The sequence below is a fragment of the Anser anser genome (assembly GCF_964211835.1).
Source record: "Anser anser genome assembly, chromosome: 19".
In the NCBI taxonomy this organism is placed as follows: Eukaryota; Metazoa; Chordata; class Aves; order Anseriformes; family Anatidae; genus Anser; species Anser anser.
Window position 1 is genome coordinate 7,130,757 of NC_139740.1, and position 26,244 is coordinate 7,157,000.

At 40.3% G+C, this 26,244-nt stretch overlaps 1 protein-coding gene across 1 annotated transcript in view; it reads right to left on the reverse strand.

The window, feature by feature from the left end:
* Positions 1-26,244, reverse strand: part of SEC14L1 (SEC14 like lipid binding 1) — a 43,918-nt gene that overhangs the window by 14,799 nt on the left and 2,875 nt on the right. Inside the window, exons 3-7 of the mRNA XM_083804942.1 lie at positions 4,414-4,563; positions 4,192-4,323; positions 2,088-2,216; positions 1,599-1,833; positions 767-876 (exon numbers count right to left, since the gene is read on the reverse strand). Coding sequence (XP_083661068.1) covers positions 767-876; positions 1,599-1,833; positions 2,088-2,216; positions 4,192-4,323; positions 4,414-4,563 — 756 coding nt within the window. The remainder of the gene's footprint in view (positions 1-766; positions 877-1,598; positions 1,834-2,087; positions 2,217-4,191; positions 4,324-4,413; positions 4,564-26,244) is intronic.

The following is a 26,244-nucleotide window of genomic DNA, read 5'->3' on the forward strand; positions in this document are numbered from 1 at the left end:
GAAACAAAAAACAAACAACACAACTTTGTATTCAAGGTCTGAAACAAGGCGAAAAGAATGAACAATAGAAGCTGAAAAAGGTGTAGCCTAGTGCCAACACAAGAGGATGGTATGTAACACTGGAAGTTACTCAGGAAAATCAGTCTTTCTTGCAATAAAAACATAAACCCTGTCACATATTGCAACTACCTTCATTTGAGGGATATAAAGATTCCAGGAACTCTAACAATGATTTACACTTGTGTGACCATACTAATTCAGGCCAATTTAAATGAATCTAGGGATGAAACACAGACTGTATTTCATTGCTACGTAACAGGAAGGCCTGGAAACTGAGACACATGCTCAAATCACAAGCCACTGGAAAACCCTCAGACTTGCTCTCAGTGTTTTAACAGGCCATGTTGCTTCCCTTGCACATATATATATATGAATATGTTTGGCCAAAACAAACAGATGTAAAAATAAGGTTGTTCTAGAATGAGGAAGACCTGTAAAACTGATGGTATTCCCCTGTGCTGGATTCTTGACCTTACAGGAGGCAGTCACAATAATCATTTAAGCACCTCAGCACGCAAAGTCAGATGGACAATAGCAATAAAATTCAATTACCACTGTAAAGACTTAATTTAGGTACTTTGTTCTGAGTATGGAAGGCCACTTACCACAACTAGTTAGCCATGTGAGGTTTGGCGTGATGTTTTATGAGGTCCACCTTGCATCTCACATACTGAGATAGAGCCACAAGAGACCAACAGTAGCTTACCTTGCCCTTGTGTGTCTCCTGAAGCCACTGTCTCAGTCGAATGAGGCAGCTTTCCTGCATTGGGGTCAAGTCACCCAGATACCGCTTGATGTAGTCTGCATCTAGCTTGTCTAAAAGAAGATGAACATGTGATTAGAGTGGTCCTGAAGCGACCGAGTCAAAGCAGCAAATGATTTTATATGCTGATATCTGAGGCAGAGAAGTTCTGTGCAGAGTTGAATAAGGTTTCTTTGAATCAATGAAAAGATGAGCAAAGCAACATACACAGCTATCTTAATGTGAAACTGGGAAGATTAATTTTCGTTCTGCAACTAAGAAAGGAGTAAAACCAGACATTTGCAAAAGCATTTTCACAGTATATTCAGATTTGTCTATTCACAGCAAGTATAGGGCATGCTTCTTCCGGAAATACTTAAAGAAGCTTTGACCTAAATCTTCCAGTACAAGAATTTTTCCAAATTCCCTTACTGACAGGGGAAAGATGATAACATCAGAAGACTGTGACCAGGGAAGCTTCAGCCATTCCCTCCCCATTATTTCTATAGTTACACCCACCCCTGAGTTTCTGGGCAAGAAATAGGCTACTGATTTGCAACCTAATGAACAGCAAAGAGAAAAGTTTCTCCACTCCTCTGAACTTCACTCACTAAAAAGACCAGCTGATAACAGCTATTCAAGCTCTCTCACAGGTCACTGCTTCGCAAGCAGTAACTTTATATGTTACCAAACAAGTAGCTGACGTGTAAGTTTTCAGCTGCCCAGGAGAAGCAGCACTGCACTAAGAGCCTCTACATTACAAAGAATCCCACTAAAACAAGGCAAACAACCATACCATCGGGTGTTCCTGCTGTAGGCTCGGAGGGGCTGCTTGAGGTGTTGAGGTTCTCCTTATTGTTCAAGCCCTCCTTTGTGGCAGAGTCTGGTATATTAATAGCAGGTGAAACTGGCCGTCTTGTGTGGGACGTGCTGCTCTCCAATTTACATGCAACGGGGGGAGTCCAACGAGGAACAAAGGTTATTCCTTCTTCCTCCAGCTGCTTCAGGTAGTACTCTATTATTTCCTTTCCCTTCAAAAAGAAGACTTTATTTCAGCTACTAAAAATACTCATTTAGACACTGAAAAGATTGGGCTGTAAACACATTTAGCGTCCAGGCATCTCTAAAGATTCCACTTCCAAATACGGACTCGCACACACGTACTGCCCTAGGCTAAAGAGTAAACAGCCCAGCTTTTTGACCACAGCAGCCTGTTACTTAGCAGCAGCTACATTATCTTTTGGTAACTTAGAGCCAGGCACCTCCTTCACAACTGCAAGCTCACCTTTTTAATATTGCTGGTGTACTGCTTCATGGCAATCTTTTCCACTGTGCTTTCAAAACCAAAAAAAGATTTTATATCCAGACTTGCTGACTGTTCAAAACAGGTCCAGTCTTCGTTGTCTGGATGAACCTATTAGTTAAAAGGAGATCATACAACTTAGTATTTGGTATTCTTTTTCCTCAAAATATTTGAAATGACTCTCTCTTCTCTTTCAGGTTCATATAACCAAACACACGCAAGAAGAATTTGCAGCCTGTTGCTTCATTTGCAAAACACAGATCAGAAAAGCCAACACTAAAGAACAAAAAGCTGAGAAGCCCTCCTGCAGTCCCATAGCTAGCACAGCACATTGTCTTAACAAGCAAGGGGAGCGTTGGAAAATACTAGTGCACAAAGGACTTGCACATTTACACAATTAACAGTATCTCATTGTAGATATGGGCTGCAACTGTAGTGTATCAGTGGAACAGAGTTCCACAGTGAACTTGCTGCTGCTGCAGGTTGGAGTGATAGACCACGGCCAGCTAGCTTCAAGAGTGCAGTGAGTACAGTGTACGTATTTCTCCAGCACTGCAGTCTAGACATGTTTGCAACTGACATACCACAACAAGTAGATCCCTCTTTAACCTACTAAGTACCTCGGTATTTTGTAGACAGAAAATCATTTAACTTTGTTCTGCTGTGACAATGCTACAGAAGAACTGTAAACTTCTCATTTGTTTCACAGCTGAATCAGGGAGGCCTTTGCTACTTTCTTGCCTTTTTAAATTTAGAGCACTCCCAACTGTCTTCATAACTTACATAGCAATCCGGTCTGGGCTCAGAACTCACTGTTATAAAGAAACATCATGGCACCCTGGATTTCTGAGTATGCAGCTGTCCTGGCACCCTAAGGTTCCCCCTCCACCTCAGAACATGCTAGAACTGCCTAGAACAGTTTTAATACTTTATAGCAAGACAACTACAAAAAAACAAAGCAAACAATTCCCCTCCTTTGTTTCTTCTGCACTGGTGAATCGGAGGTACACAAATAGCTTGTACCAATTAAATAAACACAAACCATAACAATAACGTTTAAGAATCTTTCTGTCCTTCCATTATTTCGATCAAAGTAATATATTTTAATTAAAAAAAATGATTTTTTAAAATAATTTATTCTTAAAAAAGTTTCTGGTTTTGTATTTACCTACCACTACTAGTTTCTTGATCAAGTAGAGTTAGGCCAAGGAGAAGCATCATGCTTTGTACATATTTACCACGTGCACTTTTTTGTGCCACATTTCCCCTGTTTAAATGCATCTTCCACAGAAAAATTACAGGTGGAAGAGTATTTTTAAATGTGCCTTTGAAATAATTGCAGAAATAATAATAAAAAAATAGGCTATTAGTGTCAAGTGGGTTTGAATTGTAGTGACCTTTCAACCACGGTTCTGTAGACAATAGGAAACATTTAAGTTATTAGCTGTGCTAAAAAAGAATGCTACAGTGCTAATAAGTGGGTTACATTTGCTAACTTGCATCTGACCTTTAAAATCCATTCAAAGTTTTACTTCTATGAATGTGTGCTGCATCAGCCTATGGGTACGGGCTAAGACACTATGAAAAGCCACAACCAGAACATTGCAGTAAGCACACCACCGAACTCCTTTGTATCAGAAAACATCTGCACTGAAGACCAAAAACAGCCACGATGGAAAGAGCTAGGTTAAAACACTGCTGACAACAAACATTTGAGCTGAGCAGAAGGCAAATAAGCTATGCTGAACTTTCCTTTAACAGTTCTGTCAGGGTATCATCAGCCTCGACAAGCCCCACACTGCTATTACAGACCACAGATTTGCTTAAACAGAGCTGTCAAGCACCGCGAATTATGTTGTGTTCTGCTATCTGAGAAGATGCTCAAGCAAGAGGGTGCCAAACTTGTTTCAGTTCTTCAAGCAAGCGTGTTACATTTAACACTAACAACAATTATCACTCATGGCGCTGTGTTGGTTATTTTTTCTTGCAAGGCAAAAGCCAAGAACAACCCAACTTCTGTTTGAGTTTTGAAATCTAAACACTGACTTAATTCCATCTGTGGCACCATCAAGAGCCTGTTACTCACTGTGTAACAGCAGTGTTCGTTAATAATGACTCTATTAGAGAAGGTTTCATTGTAGGCTTCTATATGCAAAGTCCTTTCTCGTCTGTTCAGAGAGTTCTTCTGGACAAAGTAGACGTAATCCACTCCTGCAATCTGAGGAAGATACCATAGATTCTGTTAAGATACAACATTCCTGTGAAACAACATCCAAAAATGTAAAACTGGCACTTCAAATCTAATCACCTTTTTCAACAGTCGTGGTGCATCTATATCTAGCTTGCAGCGCCGTTCAATCACATGGATGGCTTCATCCTCGCTCTTGTATTCGTTTACTGTATCACTGGCTACAAACATAGGAATCAGAGGGCATGTAGGAAACCTTCTTTCATAAGCCTACAAAGATGGAAAGAGAAGAAAACAAGCTATTATCACAATTAAGCCTTGAGGGTGTGTGTAGTGTTCCTTCGCTGACATCACCAGCATTGGAAGGCAGCTTCAAATTTTTACACCTTTATTAGAAGGGATCCTTCCTGGAGTCCGCATTACAGCTGAAAAATCACAGCACATTCCAGACAAACCATTTCTTAAGAAGTTCCTAACACAGCCCCACTCCAGTAAAGCAATTTCTAAAACAACGGACGAAACACCTCATTCCCCCCCACCCCTTTCCTCCAAAAGGAAATTGTTCATTATGCACAAAGACAATCCTCCTGTCAGGAGTAACAGGAAAATAAGACCCTCTAGTTCTAAAATACTACAGGACAAAACAATTATATGTTGGATTAAAAAAACCCCACAAGCTAATTATCGGTGTTTCACCAAGCTGTCTAGAGGGTTTTCCATACAGCTCCCAGAGGCCTAATAAAAACATTTCAAAGCCTATTTCTTAAGCTGATGGAGCTCTCAAGCTCCCTACGCAGTGTTCATAACGCTTTCACTGCACAGTTTATCAGCTTACAATTTTGTTCAACAACATACAGTAAGTCTTTCCAATAAAACGAGGCCATTTCGTACTTTGGAAAGTATAAACTTTTTGCCACAATGCGATAGCTGTGACTCTAGTTAAAGAACACACTCATATAAATGAGTTGATCTCTTTAATACTTGATGCACACTGGGGAGATGGGGTTAAATAAAACTCAGACAGGGATAGCTAAAAATTGGGAATTGGTAACACGAGTAAAAGGAAAAGGGGGGTTACCCCCACTAGGAATCCCGATGAATTTTAGTTTTAGAACCAACCATGGCTGGAGAATACACTTTTTTTTCCTTTTCTTTCATAGTCAGTGGTATACCTCCGCTTTCCTCTATATTATTTCCGCCCCCCCCCCCCCCCCCCAACTAGTGGACTAGTGATGTAACTGTTTTTTTTAGCTTTCCTTCCAAACTGTGAATTCTTTCCTTTTTGCTATTAGTATCAAAACCTCGTACGACAGGTAGGATTTGCAAGGTGTCCCAGTGCAGAAAAAAACTGCAATAACAAAGTAAATCTGAGAGCAGAACATGGGACAAAATCCTTTAAAAAGGGCTAAAATATCCACTCTGTCCTTTTAAATAGTTTTAACTGCTCTTAATATCGTTGGGTTGCAGCACAGGAACAGCATCAACAGGGATAGGGTGTGGAAGAAAATAAGCAGCAGCTGCAAGAAGTATGCAATGATAGCACTGGAAGAGAAAAGGTCTCTTAGTTTTCCCTTTACAAGAATAAAAATACTTCGTTTGCTACCAGGGTTCAAATGTAGCAGTGTTACTATGGTGACAGTGGTGCGATGCACTAAAACAATGCCAGCTTTTTTCCCCTTCATGAATATTTTTTGAACATTTTTGCAGCATGATTGCCCTGAGTTCATAAAGCTCCTCTGTAATATGCTAGAAGTACAAGCAGTGAGTACACATGAGCCTTTTTGCAAACTTCTCATTTGTGCACAGCTGGTATTGTTTAAATTAAGAATAGAAATAATTTCTGGGTTCAGAGACGAGCACAATAGAAGTGACAGAGTATTAATGTTATAACACAATAGCAAGCAGTAGGGAAAAAACTTTTACAGCTCCAGGAGAAAGGGAGGATGGGTCCTATTAATATGGTATGAATGAATTTTCTTATTTTATGAGGGTCTTCTTGTTCTGGACAAAGGCTATACATTTTACAGTTGTACAGGAATACCTCAGCCCTCTCGATGAATTATTTGGAACACAGGCTTGCTAACCACTATTGCAACTACATTAACTGCTGCCCTAAAGCCAAGGGGGAAAAAAAAAAGATTTCCAGCAGAAGCAGAATTGAGAAGTACTTCTGGTTTTCAGACTTCTTTAAAATAAAATTCTGCTTTTATTTGGGGAACTTATGTTACAACAACTATCTACTTCCTCTTCAGTTTGCAAAATATCTGTAATATTACTCATTATTTTTGAAGGTTTTTTTTGTTGTTCATTTGTGTTTTTTGTTGTTGGTTTTGTTTTTTTTTTTTTACACTTTTGCATCAGAACAATGTCTCCCCATCTGAGGAACCTCTATACCAAGTCTTTGCAAGCACCATCCATTGCACATGTTGATGCATTTCTCATCTTAAGTGCTCAAAAAGCTTCGCAGTTGCCCCGTGAACACTTTCAACAGTACCTGCTAGAAGTGTTTACTGAACTGCAAGCAAAAAAAAAAAGCCTAATAAGAATTTGTTCTGAATGGGATGACTGAATTGAATGGGTTCAATCTGGAAGAGAACAAAATAATTATCTGCCAAAAGCTGGCACACACTACGCTTACAGCAAAGTACTCAAAGGTTTCAAAGAGATTAACAGCAACACAGGATTCTTTCTTCCCTAAAGAATGTGCACACATACTATTGAAAACTCTTCACAGTAAATTTTATTGGGCTCTTAAATTAGGCTGGTTTTATTCAAGTTATGTACCACTGCCATATGTTCTTGTAATGCATCATTTCTCAGCACAGCACTGTTTGAAGAAAAAGCGATTATAGTAAACTGTAGCCACATCAAAATTGTCAATCTGGTTTAAGCATAGCTGTCTCCTCCACATGTGGCAAACAGTTCTCTTTCACACTGCAGAGCAGGCAGGAAAAAGCTGCTAAAGACTACAGGATACTGAGAGAGAGGTCTTGCTTCACCACGGACCAACAGAGTACAGGAGGAAAACCTGCAATTTAAGAATGGTACAGCAATCAATAGACAACACACGGGTCAAAGCGGAGTACGTATGGCCAAAACTGGAGCTATTAAAAGAGCCTGAGAACATTCAAAAAATAAAATCCTGCTTTTTTTCTAGAAATTGATTGTTGAATTGATTGTTCAGCATCAAGGTGTTTTGAACAAATTTTCCTGTCAGCAAAGCTGGACTGGAAACAACTAAACTGTATTATCCAATATTCCTTCAGCAGTCTGATAAAGCGGAGTATAAGATGACATGCATTTTTCTACATAGTAGGTCTCTTTACAAATAAAAATGTTAGATACTATGCATCTCCTTTCAGGATTGCAATTGTACTGTAATAGATACAATCACAAAAGCCAATTAGTTCCTCAAAAGCAGAGCAGCTGCAGTAATACTGCTGGACGAGGTTGGAATGCAAGAAGACAATGCTCTTGACCTGGGACTAAATGCGTCTAGGAAGGATGTTGCAGGGACGGTACTTAAAATGTTATCATTTTATTCTGTCACATTAAAAAAAAGTAGGCTAAGTGGAGATTCTGATACGTAACAAAATAAGAAGAGCTGGTGTGCACATTCTCAAGATGGTGCTGGACCTCAGAAGTCAGTGCCTCTTTCAGAAGGATAGATGTGGATGTACAGACCTTTGAAAAGATTTTCGCCTACAATTCTGTTGTTCCCTAATAATGTACTATTAAGATTTCCTACCAGCCTCGACCATTTATGTACTCTGATTTATTAAAAGCTGGCATTGTGTATCAAGAAAAACACAGTATGGTGAAGCAGCTTGAACTTCAAATTTCATGCGCTCATTATATAAACCCTTAACTTCCTTAATGCATGTGAACAGCGAGGACATTGACAAGCATAATTTCAACCAAAATAGCACTGTATTAAAGCCTCTTCTCCAACTGCTTCCCTTAGCAACTCATGTTCGGGGTAGAGTCAAAATAACAGGATTTATTTTACTTTTATCTTTGCTAGTATTTCAGCTGTGTTTAAAGACATGAAAGCAATTCAGAAGTAAGACTATTTTAATCCCATTGCAGTCATTTCTCGTGTCCAAGGGAATTATGCTTGCTGCTGCCGTCCTTAGATTGCAATCTTAGCAATACTGGGATCCTTTCAAAATACCACCTTTAGGACTGCGTTTAGGTATGACCCCAACCCCGATTTTCGGGAAGACCAAAGATGTTCTGGCTTTTTGCCTCTCAAACCATACCTACAACTAACAAAATTATCTTGACAATTTGAGAATGGCATGTGCCCAAATCTCTGGAAGGTCAGTCATTTACCTAAATAAGTTACTCATATAATAAGTTCTGGCCAGATGAATATATTCAGTAGGAAATACATATTTCCTATACAAGGGCCCCAGTCTCTTGCCTTAAAGGATAGGGATCGTTCAGTTTTTCCATTAGAAGTAACTTCTACATACAGACGAAAATAGTCCGACAAAACTTGCAAGCGATCTTGTCCTGTCCTGTTATTCTTCTAGTAGCTGAATCCTCTAAATAAAGATGCAAATCTGCTAAAATGCAAGTAGGAATCTTAGTCATCATTCAGAAAATTAAGCACGTTGAGTATTTTAATAGCTAAATTACATGAAACAAGCTGCTAAGATGCTGCATTTTCTAGTTTTCTGTTCAAAACTGCTATAAAAAGTAACCTTTTAAGAACAGCACAACATTCTTCAAGGGCATCCCAAGAGAGACTCATTGTGACAACCAAATCTAGTCCTTTGCTTTTTGTGTGTGCCACACACAAACTAATTTACGCCTGCAATACCGGACCGTGCTTGGGTGCTAATTTGCAGATGCATGCCAATGTTCACCAGGCTTTTCGACCCGCTGCAAGTGTTGAATTCCTGAATTATTCATAAAAACACAAGAAGCAAAAAGGGTCGCTCAACCACTAGCTCAACAGACTGCATTCCAGCAGCCTGAGCGTTGCTGTATATCGCTATATCCCCTTCCTTCCCCCCTGCATTAGGGCACAGCAGATCAATAGGAAAAACATTGACTCATGGGAGGCCAACCGAAAGGCTTCAAATTCTTGGCAGCTGCATTTGGAAAGAAACAACTCTGGATTAACTCTCGCAAATCAGCAAATACCTTCTCAGCTCTCATATATTGCTGTTCACCTCTTCAAAATAAAGATCAAAGTTTAAAAATCATTACACCTCTATGAAGAAGCACGTATCTCACTGCTAGTGCATCTCATGCACGCTAGCTAGTTGTGTTAGTGATCAGCTGGGGGTGGGTGGAAGAAAGCAGATGGCTAGAGAGGATATACCTCAAAAAGCTCCAGAAATAGTCTCTGGGGAAGGTAGTATTCCCAGTCACGGGAAGAGAAAGTGAATTGGGCTGCAATTTGGGAAGCAAAATCTTTAATATAGGGGTAGTCAGCTCTTTAGAAAGGAACACTTCGGTGAAGCAAATTCTGGAAGGCCAAACAGACCTCAAACTTCCCTGTTATGAGCCAAAGCCCTGCTATCAGGCAAGGAGCACAGCTAAACTTCTCTTTTCTGCAGTCAGCTCTCCCCATCAGCATGGCTTTCCACAGCAGTTGCCTATTCAGAAATAGGCTTAAGTGTTTTTTTCCCCCTTCACTCCATTTTCAGTTCATTAATTGCTCTCATTTCCAAAGAAGTTATTTTCTTATTTCTGAGGAACAAAGGCTGCTTGGCAGTGACTCAGTTCTAAGAACTCTCTTTATCAGGAAAAGACCAAGGCAGCTTTAGTTACACGAGATTACAAATGAGGCTTACATAGCACTACAGACAATGAGCATGAAAGAAGCAGATTCAGACCAATGCATGAATTACAGGGCATCATCTGACAAAAAAGTGATCTATATGCAGGTTTCTAGTCCTTGACAAGGATGAGGTGGTTTGACCAACCTTATTTTTCACTTATTTGCAAATCTTGGCCCAGTCTTTGCCATCAATAGACGAATCAGGACTTCCAACTCCGGTTGGAAATGAAGAGACATTTCTTCTCAGAAAGAGCAGTCAGGCAGTGGGACGGGTTGCCCAGGGAGGTGGTGGAGTCACCGTCCCTGGGGGTGTTCAAGGAAAGGCTGGACGTGGTGCTTGGGGACATGGTTTGGTGGGTGACATTGGTAGTAGGGGGATGGTTGGACCACATGATCTTGTAGGGCTTTTCCAACCTTAATGATTCTATGACTAATCAGATTTTTAAATACCGAGAATATGACCCACAGCACAACTGGTATGTGTAAAAGCAGGTACTAGATGCAACAGACCTTTCCCTTCTACATTTCTTAACAGTATAGAGAAGAAACACTGACTTACTTTACAAGTAGGGAAAAAAAGTTTAGGCCTTCTATTGTGATTTCTGCTAAGGAAAGTTTTTAAAGGATTCAAATTAAGATTGTAATGCAATATGCTCTTCCAGAGCTTCTCCGGGAAGATTCTCCAGGAAGATTCACCTGTGGTTAAGCTGTCAGCTGTCACAACAGGACCAGCAAACAAAATGCTTGCATAACTACTAATCACGGAACTAGATTTAAGCAATGAAAAAGTACATCAGTAAATACTTCATATAGAAACCCTTTGTTTGAATTCAGATAATCCTTCACCCGAATGACAGATACTTCAAAGATTTTTAAAATCCAGAAAATTGAAGTAAGTAGCAAGTGTCCTTTAAAAAAATGTTTTGCGTTCCATTTTGTTTTGTTAAAAAGAAACCTAAGACTCAACATTTGAATATACCTTCCTTTTAATGTATGAATTTTGGAAGGAAAACAATCTTCCATTTTCTGGAGAGAAGAATTTCACTGAAGAGACAAAACTCCAGCCTTTACAAACTGAGCTATACTTGAGGAGGGTGTGAATAGCAGAGAAGAACTGGCAGAACATTCAATCCGACAGCCTCGCAGATGGTTGAGGGGACAGCTGTATCACACGGTGGGACGTATGCTGGTGAAGCTCTGCAAGTGAGAACTGGCTGATATTCACCTGGCTACTCACCAAAAGCCAGTAGCTGAGTAGCCCCTTACCCCGAACTCCAGGAAACAGTAACTGCACCACAACTCCTCCTACCCAGCACGCTTTAAGCTTGCAACTGCACCTGGTCCTCACTTTGGTCATCTTCTATGCTCCCTCTGTTGCAGTCCAAAAGCATTTCACCCTGGTGTTGCACAATTACCTTGGGGGCAGGAATGCTGTATTCACCCTCTGGTCCCTGGCACGAGATGAAACTTGGCCTTTAAGTATTAATGAGAGCTATTAAGCATATCCAAGATAAAATAAATAACCCGTCCATAAATTACATAGAAAAATCAATAAGACAAGTCAACATCAATAAGACAAGAATTCTGCTTCATTTTAGAGGCTAAAAAGTTCTTGTTCATTACACAAATGTACGAAGTGTTATTGACCTAGGACTTCCTGATTAAATGCTCATTAGTGCATTTAGACTGGAAGCTTATAGCACTCGAGCACGCAGTACCTGTACTGTTCACATACCCTGTACCAAAGCAAAGCATTCCCTACGTAATTCAAATACTTATGAACTATACAATGGCTTTTCAGGATTCGAAGTTTTATTTTTTTTTTTAAAGTTTAGACTACACAAATACACGATTGTACCATTTATTAGACAAGTACTAACAAGAGCCTACTCCACACAGACTGTTCACTAATTAGCCTTTAGTGTAAAATTCATTTCTCAAATGGTGAGAGAAGATTGAAATATGATCCCAGATGCTCTCAGTGCCACGGACAGAGCTCTCAGGCAGAGTATCTGGGAAGAAAAGTTATCACTGGTTTGAGAACTCACTGCAGCACAATATTCAGATTCCTATGAAATTAAATACAAAACTCACTTTCTATACTGTTCAACAAATGCCCTTAAAGCCTTTGAACATTTCTATACCACACGCTATTTATGATATTGCACTGAAGTGGGGCTCAGAATTACAGCCCGGACCCATTTCTCATCTTAAAAATCCTGGTGGTCTCAGAGACTCACATCCTGAATCGGTCACTGCCGCAGACTTTACTGGATCCTGCGCAGATCTTGAAGTATTCACAGATCTTGAAGTATTCGCCATGCTTCAGACACCCACAGGCGTTAAGCAACCTGTGCTCTACACAGTCCAGCTGACCCTACAAACAGGAAGATCGCTACAGAAAGCATTTCATTAGCACCACCAGGGCTCCACTTGATCTTGTAGGAAGTGCTAGGATGACTTGCTGTTTGCAGTATCCTTGTCTCTAGAGCAGCATTTGGAAACAGTCAAGCCAACACGCTGAGCTGCCTCAGCTCTCCTCTCCTTTAGTGGAATGGAAATTCCTGAGAAATTCTCCAGGAAACCAAGAGCTGAGGGAACTGAAACCAACTATAAGCAGAGGTGAACAAGAAACCATTTCTTTCCCTGGCATTCACCAAAGCCATTAAATTTTCACCGCTGACAGCTACTCTTGTCACTCAAGAGTTGGGTATAGAAACAAAGTTTTTATTAGGTGTACAAAAGAGTATAATCCCTAATCCACCTTGTCTTCTTTTGATGCTCTTATACTTGTTTAAAGGGGTCCTTTTGATTTATTCAAGTTTCAGTGGAAAGGATTTAAGACCCTACATTGCTATGAATGACCCACTCATACCTGTACAAACATGCATGTAGAAACAGGAAGGGAGGAGAAGGGAGATCTATTCCAGTACATTTAAATTCACACCTTAGCTTAACTATATAAAGCCTTAGCTTTCAATACTTTGTATGAAGAGAGCAGGACTCTTCTGTCCATTTTCACATTTAGCTGTTTTAGAGGCCTGTAGTACTTTAAAGTTAAATTAAGTACCAGTGATGCTTCTTGCAGGTTTCAAATATATCCTACCCCTAGACAACATGAACGGATCCAATAAAAAGCTTCTAAAATAATCCTGCGGACGTCAGAGAATAAACAATACCTACTTGTTCTACTAAGAAGGTTTAAGAGGCCTGCCACATGCAAAGCAGGCAAAGAAATTTGCTGCTTAAAATCCAAAACAGCAAGAAAGCTTCTGACCTTCACATCCATTCCACAAATTCCTGAAACCAAGTTGAAAGTGTCTGAAAGCAATGAAGACATTGTGAACAAACTTGACAAAACAAACCAGCACAGAGTAAACTCAATTTCAGTAGCTACTCTGTAATATTAAATGAAGGGATTTGATTTAACTGGAAGCAACAATAAATTTAAAATCTCTCTGGAGTCAGGAACAGCACAGAAGCTATTCCTGTGCTTTCGCTCAAATAAGATACTCTACTTGAGACTATAAAAATCTAGAGGTAATTCTTTGTTTGCTTTCGGATCACCATCCTTCCCAACACTTACCATCCGTCACACAAAACATACAGGGGATGTACACAGTGGAATCAAAACAACCTTTCAAAAGAGCCCTTGTAGCTTTTCCACAAGGAACAAAGCCATTACTTCCTGTTACGTGTATCAGCGCTTATCTCAGCACAGCCCTGTAGACACAGTCCAGGCCACTTCACACCTATTTTATGTCTCTGAAGGTTTCTGCAGGGTGAAAGGAACAGCTCCACGTTAAATTTCAGGCGTAACAATAGCTTACACACACCAGAAACCATAAAAATTAGGAAACAGCACTGAAATATTATAAATAAAAGTGTTCCGAAGAGCTTGGAGTGCTGCTTACACGGCACATATCGCACACTGCCCCAGATTTCTGCCAAGAGGACCTTTCATGGGGTAACACTGCTACAAAGCACTCAAGCGAGTGGAATAAACTAACACAAACAGGCATTTCTGTTCACCTCCTCAGCTCAAGCAGCATTGCCATGGTTACCACGTTGCTCACCATTGCCTTTAAGTACATTCTAAATACAGACCAAATGCATAGCTTGGCAGTTTAAACAGCCTTAATAACTACCCAGCAGGCTAGTTCTTGGGAACTGGCTTTCTCTCTAAGGTCCAAGGCACTCAAATATCATGTTATAGAGATGCCTGAAAACTTAGCAAGTGTACTGTTTTATTGTATCATCCAAATCATTTGGAAAAGCAATCACGAAAACAGGACAGATCAATAAATCATCGTATCACCTGCATCAGACTCCAAAACGTATGTACCCATCTTAAAAAGGTTTGTCTTGCATGTGGTTAAAGTTGTTTCCTTTGAGGCCACCATGCAGGGATAGCAAGAGTCTAACTGAAATCACAGCATACCTACTGCAAAAACCGTTAGTCACTCACAGTACACTGTTTGCAGTAAATATGCCCCTAGGTACGCGTTGCAGAGATTTATTTCTGAGAAGTTCGTACTGAACTAGATAGGATTATGCACATTGGTATCACTTTCATTAACAGGATTTAGAACTACCTACCTTCTACTACTATTAAAAGTTGGAGAAAACATCAAACCAAACCTCGAGAAGATAGTAATACACTTCAGAAAAACTCCCCTTTCCTTGTCGGAATTTTAAAAGTTTACATACAGTTTTAGTTTGCATCCTACAAGAAGAACAAATGAAGAATTCATTTTTCTAACAGCATACAAACCAGAAAAGAAATGGGTTTCATGGGCAGCTTGTTAAAAGGATGCTCCATTTAGATAGCCCCTACAACTGCAAACATCAATAAAATTCTGAGCTTATAACTCGACAATACATATTCATAAAGCCTTCTTGACAAATTTGAATTATACTAAAAAAAAATCACATATTTGCTTAGGACTGCCTCAAACCAGAAGCAGCATAGGGCATAAAATGCAAGAAGCAGAAGCAAAGTTAAGGGGCTCAGGAAGGCCTGGAGTAAGCTTCCTCTGTAGTGGATGCGTAGGCTACAGAGTAAGTGAATCAGCTTTGGCATCCAGTGTTTTCAAGCTTGAATAAAGTTAGTTTAATATTTTAATATTTCATTAAAATAATTTAGACCTTATAAATAAAGCAGGAGATTCAAAACAGGCTATGAAGCAATCTTCTGGGTCAGTGGAATTTTACTGGTAATTCACTGTTGAGTTATGCAACTGTGGTAACCCACGTACGGCAGGCAGTGAGCGAGCCTCTGCCTTCCTGCACCAGGAGCAATAGCCAGACACAGAAAGCCTCTGTTCTCAAGGGTGATGTGACCAGTCAAGCCACCCACACAGGCTCTTTCTGTGTGGTTTAGCATTTAACCCTCTCAATACGTGCATGGATACTACTTGATTCCCTTTCCTGCATGGATACTATTCATTAGCCGGTCATTTTCATTTCAGAGAAGTGGTCCCACAGAGAAGCTTTACCAGCAAAATTAGAGCAGCGTGATTGTTCCGTACAGCTGCGTGGAATAAGACTGGGAGGGAACTGGCTCTTAACAGCCTAAGAACCATTCTGCTACATGCAGAGACACAGCCTTCTTCCAGATACAAAATAAACATGTCAATGATTTAATGCAGCTTTATTCAAGCTTTTGGCAGTAAAGGTACACTGATTCAGCAGGCAAAAAAACAGTTTGGGGATAATGAATCTGACCCTGACACAAGAGCTAGCATTCTGTCTCTTATCTGCTAAAAAATGACCTTTAACAACCACAGGCATGCCTCAACAGTACTTTAATTGAAGAGTGGTTTCTTTAAAACAGATACAAGTCATTTGTGGTTTGCGTGAATACGCTTGCACCCCTGAAACTGTGCAAGACTTGCTTCTCTGTACAGGAGCCTGAACGCCCATCTTCAGAGAATGACTGGGGTAGGATCTGAGGAGAAACTGGATAGCAACTATGAGAAGTTAGGAGTTACACCTGCTTGCTCCAGAGATGCTCACAGGAGGATCATTCATTCTTTTCCTCCCTTCAAGAAGTCCAGAGAGACTGAAAGAGCCCAGAGCACAGTGCCACTCCGCTGAACAGTGAGGCTAACAGCTTACAACTCCAATTATAGCCTCTGCACAGTCTTGAGACGCGAATCTCTAAAACAAGAGACTAGAAAAAGAGAAGTTGGGCAAGTACCACTTCTTCCTCTAGAAAAAAAACATAAGAACAGAAAACTCCAACAGGCTGCATGTAAATAAAGTAATTTTCATCTTCCTTTCCTCTGGAGTAAGCTAGGAAAGCCTGACCACTCAGGTTAGGCTGGCTTGTGACGGGGAAACCAGTATTAAAATGCTGGTTGGAAGGAAAAAAAAAAGAAAAACTGACACTGCTGTGGTCTAGGTTGAAGGTGGAACATCAAGGACAAACCTTAGAGCCATACTGGTGTACGTTGCTCTTTAGTATATCCCGACCTTAGTTGTCGTAGTGGGAGTAAGAGCAACAGACTGACTTGCAATTTCCCTTTATTTGTATTAAATGTACATGTAAAACTATTTTACAAAGAAAAGGAGTCTTTGCTCAGCCCGTGTTCCAAGCAAGACAGATGGAAATCAGTTCTGGCTCAGAAGCCACAGAGCTGTGAGCACAACACTTGGTTTGACAGAATGTGCCTTGCAATTAGAATCAGCTCCACTGGTTTCTAGGAGAGGAAACTTGGCTTCTGACCCCAGTCGCACAGGACACGACCGTTTTGGTTCAAGGTTAAAGCACTACAGAGGAGAGGCTGACCTCCAAAAAAGCATCACAGAAGAGCTGGCAAGAGGCCAGCGAAAGCTTAAATGCTTGGCGACCAACATGTGATTACTGGGGAATGTGAGCTATTCTCAAGCACTTCCCCTTTCTCTGCAACAATGGCAATATATAAACCCTTAAACAACACAGAAACACATCTTTGAGATTAAGAGACGCATATTGAAGGACTGTAAACCATTAAAAGCTTGTCTTACTATTGCTTGCAAATAATCATTACACATCTTACAACAGCTGAACAACGACAACTATGTTCAGCCTTGCCAACAGGCATCTCACAAGTGCACGGGATACTGCCACGCTGATACACTGAGAGCAGATTTTAGTATTTAGTTTCTCCGTTCCTTCCCAGTCAACATCATCCTGCATGCCTGGATCCTCTGCAGTCAGTTCTGCTTTAAAATTCTGCTGCAATTCTACTGTGTCCATTGAGGATCTATTTTTGGATCTGTCAAATATTCCTCACTGATTGTTCCATGCTTAAGTCTTGCCTTTATAAAAGCTAAAAATGGTATTCGACGCTTTTTTGGTCTTCAAATCACAAACACTTTCAACAAGCAGTCCTATTAAAACACGCTGAACATCTGGAACATGTTTTTCTTAAATAAAATTATTGCTGCATAGACAAAATATAATTTAATAGTGGGGGAGGAAAGGATGACTACAACATCGTTACAGGATAAGCTCAGAATTCCTCATTAAAGCATTAGCTGAAAGGTTAAAGACTTGTACTGCACAAAGAACAAAGTCTCCTGATCTCCATGCAGATCAACACCCCCCTTCCCTGCCGCCCCACGAAGGCTCAGCCGAACAGGTTTGACTTCATTGTCTCTGACTGCACCCACCAGGTTTTAATTTGGCCCAGAGGCAAGCGGTCTCTAACTACTGCACCAGTGATTTCACTCTACCAGGAGCACAACCAGCACAGGAAGGAAATCTTTGCCAAGAAGATAGAATTCAAGATAAGTAGTGTGGCTCGAATGTCTGGGTCTGGCTTGTGGGCCAGCAAAATATCCGCTGCCAGGTAAAAAGCAGCTGTACTCTATTAAGTGCATCAATTACTTCTTGAGCATTCACTGATGTCAAAGTAATGTCATCCAAGTGCAGCAGGAGAGGGTCTGAGGCCTGGAAAAAAAAAGCTCAAGCTAGGAAGTTAAATGTAACATTGAATAAAATATAGATCTTAACCTTACATACGTGTCTGATGTAGCAGAAGGCTCAAAAAGGTTTGAAGGTGACGGCGGAAGATCAACAGTACAGAACAAGAGCAGTTCCTCATACAGAATCAAACTATTAAAGAGCCGAGGACCCATCAGCATGAAAAAGAAGAATTTCAGGTCTGAGGGAGGCAACACACGGATCTATAACTGAGCAAGCAGCATGAAGGATGTGAGAGGGTTGCACCGTCTCTTCCAATACAGGGAGCAGGTGGTGTGAAACCGAGCCAGGCTCTGGATAAAGGATATCTCTCTTGACAGGATGTGTCATGAAGCACAGGCTCCTGCTGGAGGGTGTCATGTCAGGGAGCTCGCTTACTTCCAGAAAGGAATTGGGCAGGCCCAGGAAACCAACCACATACGGTGCTATTACACACCACAGGTGCACTCCGGACCAGAAGGGCTGTCAGGACACACCACCATGGACTGAAAGAGCATCAGAGAGGATTACCACGATCAGCTCATTCGTATCCTCTCCCCTAAAGGGGGACAGACGCTGGCCACTGGCAGACACACAGCGCACTAGCTAGCTGGGCCTCCCGGTACAATTCAGAACAGTGGTGCTCATTAAGAGACAGCACGCAATTCTTTTCCCCACATCCAAACCGATCACCAGGGTACCAATAACCAGGTAACAGCAATGCACTGGCAGGTAAAGGTGGTGCAGCTTCTAGGCCCCAAGTCTGCTTACCACTAAAATAAAAAGAAGAATATCACTAGCTTCAAAAGACAAGTCAATTAAAATACAGTTGAGATTCCTTTGTTTCTTTTCTAAAAGATTCTTAAAACCCTAGATTACAATCACTTCTTGTTCTTTACCCTCCTTTACAGCAAGGCAAGGCAGACAAATAAAAGCAGGAATCAATTCAGTCAACACAACAACCAACTTCAAGTGAAATTGCATTAAACCCTGTTCATTACGGCATCAGTAGCTGCGCCACGCAGACCATGAAACACTTCAATAGAAATAAGTAATTTCATAGAGCCGTGAATTCAGTAATGAAGAATTTATCCACAGGCCAATGAATTGCACAGCAAAGAGAGAGTTTTGCAAATTAAGAAGTACAATTTACACGCTGAATGAAATAGCCAGCAAAATGTCCTCTGGAACGGATTCCGCTGACTGATGTTCCTGAACCGGGCTAGTGGTTATGGCACTCGCATTTTGCACTAACTGAAAACACACAATACACTCAAGGAAGGAAGTGCTCTCATCAGGAAACTAATTGTTCCCCTTCTGTTGTGGCATAAACAAATATAAATGACACGTTACCATCCTCACCATCGCCACAGAAATATTCATTTTCACAAAATGATATCTATTAGGCTCAAAGCAATCTAATATTCCAGCGGCGGCAGGCAAGACAGAAAGGTACCGGTTAGAGAGGCCAAGATGTTATAAGAATTTTGCAATATAGATTTCAAACTGTTACACAGAACGATCTGCATATATTCCAAGAAAACACCTATGCTCAAATACTGAGACTACAAACAATGTCAGAATGAAAACACTGTTGTAATTATCCAACAAGAAATTTTAAAAATAGATCTGGGGGGCTAACCTTGTAAGTCTGATCATGACAAAGTCTTGAAATGCTAATCTTAGAGAAGCCAAATGTATATAATTAAGAAATAATTAAGCCAGCTGAAACAAAAACATTTTCAATACTAAAAGGTAGCTTCTCTTTGCCCCCTCCCACAATTCCTGTGCTATCCTCAGAATCAGAGCTGTTAGGTGCCAACAGACTGACATGTTTATTTTCATGTTTACTGATACACACACTCTACACCTAGATATCATAAAGCCACACCCAAGAGGAATCCAAGACACAATGTTCAAATTACGAATACAAAACGCGGAAGACAACCCAGTGAGAATGCAAGCTTCCACGTTAGATCATACAAAATAACACCTTCATTTTATTTTTCTAAGATAAGGGCAGATTCCTATTTACACCAACTCCCAAAAATCTCTATTTGCAAGCTGTTAAGCACAATGTGCAAATACCCTGCGCTGCTCAATAGCACCAGGCCTCAGGAGTGCTGAATCAAGTTCCTAATGCCCTCCCACTTACTGTTACAGCAGTCAGTTTCTGCATTTCTCGAACCACAGAGCCCTAATTATTCCCCGTGGAACCAGGGGCTCCTGCAGTGCAACATGCACTGACAAACGCCGCGCTGACTTGCTCCTGCTCTTGCTCTCTTGCAGCCAGCTGCCATCATCTCACCAACAGTGCAGGAGGGGATGAGCGCCTGCTCCCACAGGGGTGCTCATCAGCCCTAAGTGAGGCAGCTGAGGCAATCGGGCAGACAACATTTATTTGTTTTTTCCCCCCAGGATGGCTTTTGACCAACCTATCTCCCTGAACTGGCTTGCCAACAAACTGCAGCATCTTTGTAAGACAGCAACAAGAACACAGGGTACGCTAACTTAGCTGTAATGGGAAGCCACACATTTTGTGAACCACAGGCTGAAAGCCTCTACAAACTGGGCTGAAATCAGTATATCTTGAGCAAGAGTGACACAGAGAGAAGCCAAGAGCTCAGGACCTGATCTCAGCTTGTGATGGTTTGTGCTTGCTTGTCTTCTTTTGGTAACATTGCTCCACACTGCAGCAGAGCCCAGGTGATGCCAGCCAGTCCTTCCAAGAGAGGCTTTGCACCGATGCTGCCACCATCTCTTCTACCAGTGTGAGTTATTGACGTGACTCACCTCAAACATCACTGACATTACAACAGAAACAACTGACATGCAAATACACTATGAGAAAGCAGAATGATTAAATTACCTGTAGTAGGCCTTGCTTAACATTCTACCTGAGCTGCTAACCTTACCTGTCTCAACTACATACAAAAATGAGATAAAAAGAGCTAGTAATTCAGCTTAACAGTCTAATTCCTCATTTAAAATATATACACAGTAATTTTAAGCTACATGAAAAACTTGAAGATGAGTTCACTGGGGAGAATACAGACCACTTAAGACTAACCTGTAATTAATTTTAACTTGAGCTAATTAACAGATTTCCTTGCAAATTCTCAGAAGGTTCATTCTATATTCAGAACACAAGAGTTTAAAGATCACATCTCCTTCCTCCTTCCAGAAACTTAATGAATTCAAAGCAAAAATGTCTTGTTTACAAAGAATCACAATGAATATCCCTAAATTGTGTGTTCCAAAATGTGGACTCAGATCAAATATGAGTTGTGGAAAGTCATCAGGGGTTGTCTCCAATCCTTCAGGCTCTCCTATGCCCTCTTTCATCCTGAACTTGTTTCTTAGAAGCATCTGAGCTCCAATCTTCCGCTGTCTGCAGCTCCCTCAGTTCGCAGCAGTAAGAGCTCCCCAGGAAGAGGAAGCACAGATTATTCAAGCTGGAGGCGCACATAACTGGCCACACCATACGGAAACATCTCATGCTACGTCTGAAGCCGAAGTCTTTGATCTCTAAATAACCCCTGGCTCCTCATTGGACATGTTTTTAGAATCAACGAGAAAAAGCAATATACAATATCTCTCTCCCACGGGGTTTCAAAAGCTTTTACGTGTGCTTCTTAATGGCTAACCACACATTAAATGACAAGCACAAAGCTCAACGTTTTCCAGATCATAACTGTAATACCATGGGTGTCTAGGACTCTGCAGAACGTGTTAACCACTTCCTTTCTGCCAGGTTCCCAACGGGTATTTTTGACTCAAAACGTCACTTGGTTGCTTAACAGATCCTAGAGCAGCACTTCACTCCCATCTCGGCGATAAAAAAAACCTGCAAAGGGTGAAATACTTGGAGTGCTTTTAGAACAAAGCAACAGGACCAGTTTTCATACATATTTTTTCTTCCGTTGACACCTTTCAGAGTTTAACAGAAGTGGTGTTTTAGCTTTTAAAGTGCCGAAGACTTGTCAAAAAAACTGACCAAAAGCATTTGGTGAAGAACTGCAGCCATCAACTACAGGCAGGTCATGTGTTTGCCCACAAAAACAGGAAACAGCTAGCCATGGAAATATCTAAGCATGCCATGAAATAATATGCAAAGTGCACAGTAAGCAGGCTGCTAAAGTCAATATTTCTCCCCAGTGCTTTGCTTAACTCCTATGTTTGTTAACTACAGCTCATTCCAAACAAGTGGCCAAAAATTCGTTTGTTCTTACAGTGCGTGCTAACACAAGAGACCATCAACAATGACATAAAACAGCAGTTAAGCTGCAGACACTTATTCCAAAACAAGAAAATCCATACAAGGTACTGTTCCACAGCTCTTTTGGTAATGCGTTTCCAACAGTAAATAAGCCTGAATTTTCAACAAAGACAGGAAGCAAAGTAGATGAGAGCCTGGGAATCAAACAATGGGAGGGAAAACAGCTGAGCCTTTTCAGTAGTGGGCACTGAGTTTGTTCCCTTCCCCAGGCATCAAGCATTTAAGAAGAATCATCAAGAACTCAACGGGGAAATAAAACACTTCTCTATACTTTTAAAGCTTACTTTGTGCTTTCAAAAGTACTTGAGAATGGCCTTCCTCCTAGCTTCCTTTTTCTCATCAGCCTGTCAGCCCCTCCCCTCTTCACGTAAGCAGAACGCATTTTTCCAAGAAAAAGACTAAAACGAAGAAAAAACTTAGGGATTTGTGAGCAGGTGTGGCACTTTGCTTGATATATAGTGATTTTTTAATGCCATTTTAAAATAATATGCTTTAAAATGATGTGGTGCCTGATCAGGAATCTCATTACAATCCAGATAGAGGGATTGTACTTTGCTTTGTCAATCTGAAAACAGGCAATTTTTTTCTGACGCATTCTATCATTGAAGGGTATTTATGCCGTCTAGAACCTTATTACTTCCCTGTAATTTAGAGATACTTTAACTCATGAAGATTTATCTTAAATGTAGTGCTTTTTTCAGTCCTACATAACCAAAGAAATCCAGTCAGCCTGTTGTCTAAAAGCAGCAAATTTAAACCATTAATATTACCCGATAAGCAAAAGGGCACCACGTGTTACACTCAAGACAGATTCATGCTTTAGCTACTTTAGATATTCTAGCAGAACAAAGGAAAAAAATGATCAATTTTTTAAAGGATTTTAATGAAAACACGCAGCTTGGAGGGGGAAAAGGTTTCAGCCTCAAAAATACCAATAACACCTGCATTGCTTATTTTAAAACAAAATTTAAAGATATTTCCACAACAAGCTCCTGACATCGATGACCAGTTTACCTACAGGCTTCTCCTCATTGTTTGGCTCCAGCGGAGGCTGACAGATACCAGGCACTTTAACGGAGTGGAAGTGTTATTTCAGATATTCAGAAGACAGCAAACCACCTTTGAAAGTCCATCTCCTGTCACAGGCAGATCTGAAAAGTCTGTTTTCACAAAGCTACAAGCTCTTAAAATGCACTTCAAATTGACTAACGTAACAGGACAAGTTTAAAGCACATTTGCTGTGTTTAGTCATGATACTATTCACTCTTATTTCCAAAACCAAGTAATTTGTGGCTGCAAACAAGACAGTTTCTAGATGAGCCATAATAGATTTTCCACGGAGCTTCCAGAGGCTCCCAAAAAACCCCTCTGGTCTCAGGACACTCGATGCATTGTTTTCAAAATCTTACCTTTTTTTTTTTTTTACCACTTGCATGTGCTCCACCTTTGGAATGTCATAGTAGCTGATTATTCATTATCTAAATTTATTTTGGAAATTAAACTCAAAGGGAATTATCTAATGCACATCAGACTGAAAACGAGCTGTGAATCTTCAAAGTTAATTTTGACTTCACATGCAGTTAAAAAGGCTTCAAGATTCCAATTCTTAATTGCCTTCTAACATGAAGAACTACTTATTCAGTTAAGTCACTATATTACTTTAAATGCAAACTTCTTAAAGCTAGCGTTAAAAATTGCATCTCATCTTTAGAAGTTTCATAAAAGCAGTTTCTTAGTTTTTCCCCCCAATATTTTTAACCCTGGTAACTTGACAAGAGCCTAAGTAAACAGTAATTTCTCCACATTTCAGCTACTTTCAGCATTAGTACATTTCAATATGAGCAGGAGGAAAAATAAGCTGAGATTCTATTCAGTCTGATAAACATCTGGACAAGTTTCTCTTTCCATAAATATATGTATACGTGCAATTTTCAATAAGTTATGACAGATATACCACAGAGCTGCCCAAAATCCATCATGTCACAATGTGTAGCCACATCACCTGCGTTAGGCACGCCAGACTACGGCATGATAAATCCTAGACTATAATTCCAACCTCTTTCCAAGTTCAGGAGATAACTTAATTAAAATATTTGCATCCAGTTCTTACTGTTTTCAAAGCAACTTAGATACTATCTGAAACCACACAACTCATCGGTAAAAATTAATTGCCTTCAAGCTTATATTAGATTTTATATAGCTTGCTTTAATATTAAAGGAAGGCACGAAGCATGCAGCAACAAATCTCCCAACTCACTTCCTACAACAGCGCTTCCTAAGTTCTGTTTCAGACTTGAGAGACAAGGGTTTGTGCCTTGAAGTACATTGTCAGAGATGCATTACAGTTCAATAAGCTCATTTTTGGATTTCAGTGGAAGAACATAAAGAGAAACTGTTTTCAACATCAACTTAGAAAGAAAAAATTTCTACTGCATCTATTTTAAAGTCTTTATATCATAACTGTCTGCGAAACACTTGTCAGTCTTGGTTCAGGTCAAAGTGGAATCAAATCCAGTTTTTGTCTTAATACAGCGGCACTCACCCTTCACAGAGCTTCACAAAGCTCTCTCAAAACACACTACAGCCGCGTGAAAGGAATGCTGATTGTACTTCACTCTCCTTCAAGTACTTCTTCGAAGCCCAGGATGGGAAAAGTGGGCAAATAGGAAGCTTGTAGCGTAAATGACCCATTCTGAAAGTGGCTTTCCCTTGGTTGCCCTCGAAAAGCAACAATTTCATGCTTGCTTCTCTAGCTGAAAACCGGGTATTAGTTTGACTTCATAGATTCCAATCCATAGAACTGGAAGATGTATCATCCAGGAGGTCTTCAAGGTCCATGGGGGCATTGCTAGCACTGGTGATATTCATCTCCAGCTACTGTATCAACTGAACTACCTCTCCAGCTGTAGCAACTCTCAGGTAAGGAGGAAGGATTCTGCAGATAAGTTGCTGAGTACTTTTAAAAATTTTAAGACCAAGATAACATCCCACACAACACAAGTCACGCTAGAAACAGTGACCTTTGTTAGACAACTCAGCATAATGAACACTGATGCCACGCTGAGCAAAGGTTTCCTCTGTAGGAGGAAGAAAAGAAAAAGCCTAACAGCTGAGCATCTCGGGGAGAGTTTAAAGCTCTATTTGAAGAGACATTCTCTCAAAGGCTTGGGGACAAATAAACGAGAGCAACAGAAAAATCAAACATACTGTTAAAGTCATTTGCTGGGTGCCTTAAATTCAAGCTTGGTACACGCCAGCATTTGTTCCTCATTTAAGTAGAGCTGCTGGTACAGTTAAAATAACACCACAGCACTTTGCTGCTGAGACTATGCAATATAATACTTCCACTTTAGCAATCACAGAAGTTGACATGAACATTCCTTCCAGAAATATTTGATCAAATTCTGCAATCACGATTCAACCAAAGGAAAATAGTAACAAAAAACGTCAAGCTATCAGATACTGATTATATTCTTGAAAAAAAAAATTGGCTCATGGAGACACTCCTCTACATACTTAGCAAGAAACATTAACAGTTTGGACAGATTACCAACAGGAATAGATTACTGCATGTTTTTAAAAACAGTAGCATAACAGAAGCAACACAGCAGAAGATGTATGTTCATTTAGCGATCACACTCTTAACAAGTTCAAGTGATAACTCACTGCCCTGGCGTAAGAAATAAATTATATGCACTATCGCTAATATGAATTGTCTCGGAAAGTATCCTGTTCAGCTGACTTTCTTTTTATAAACATTCTTCTCCTCTTAGTTCACTGCTGTAATTTTTCAACTACCATTTTCTTCTAGTTCCATATGTAGTACAGCCTCTTTCTTTTTACAGAAGGGGAAAAGAGCTTTAATGTAAGAACAGGCTAAATATTTGTTAAAAATTACTCTGGAAATTTTATTATGCCCAAGAT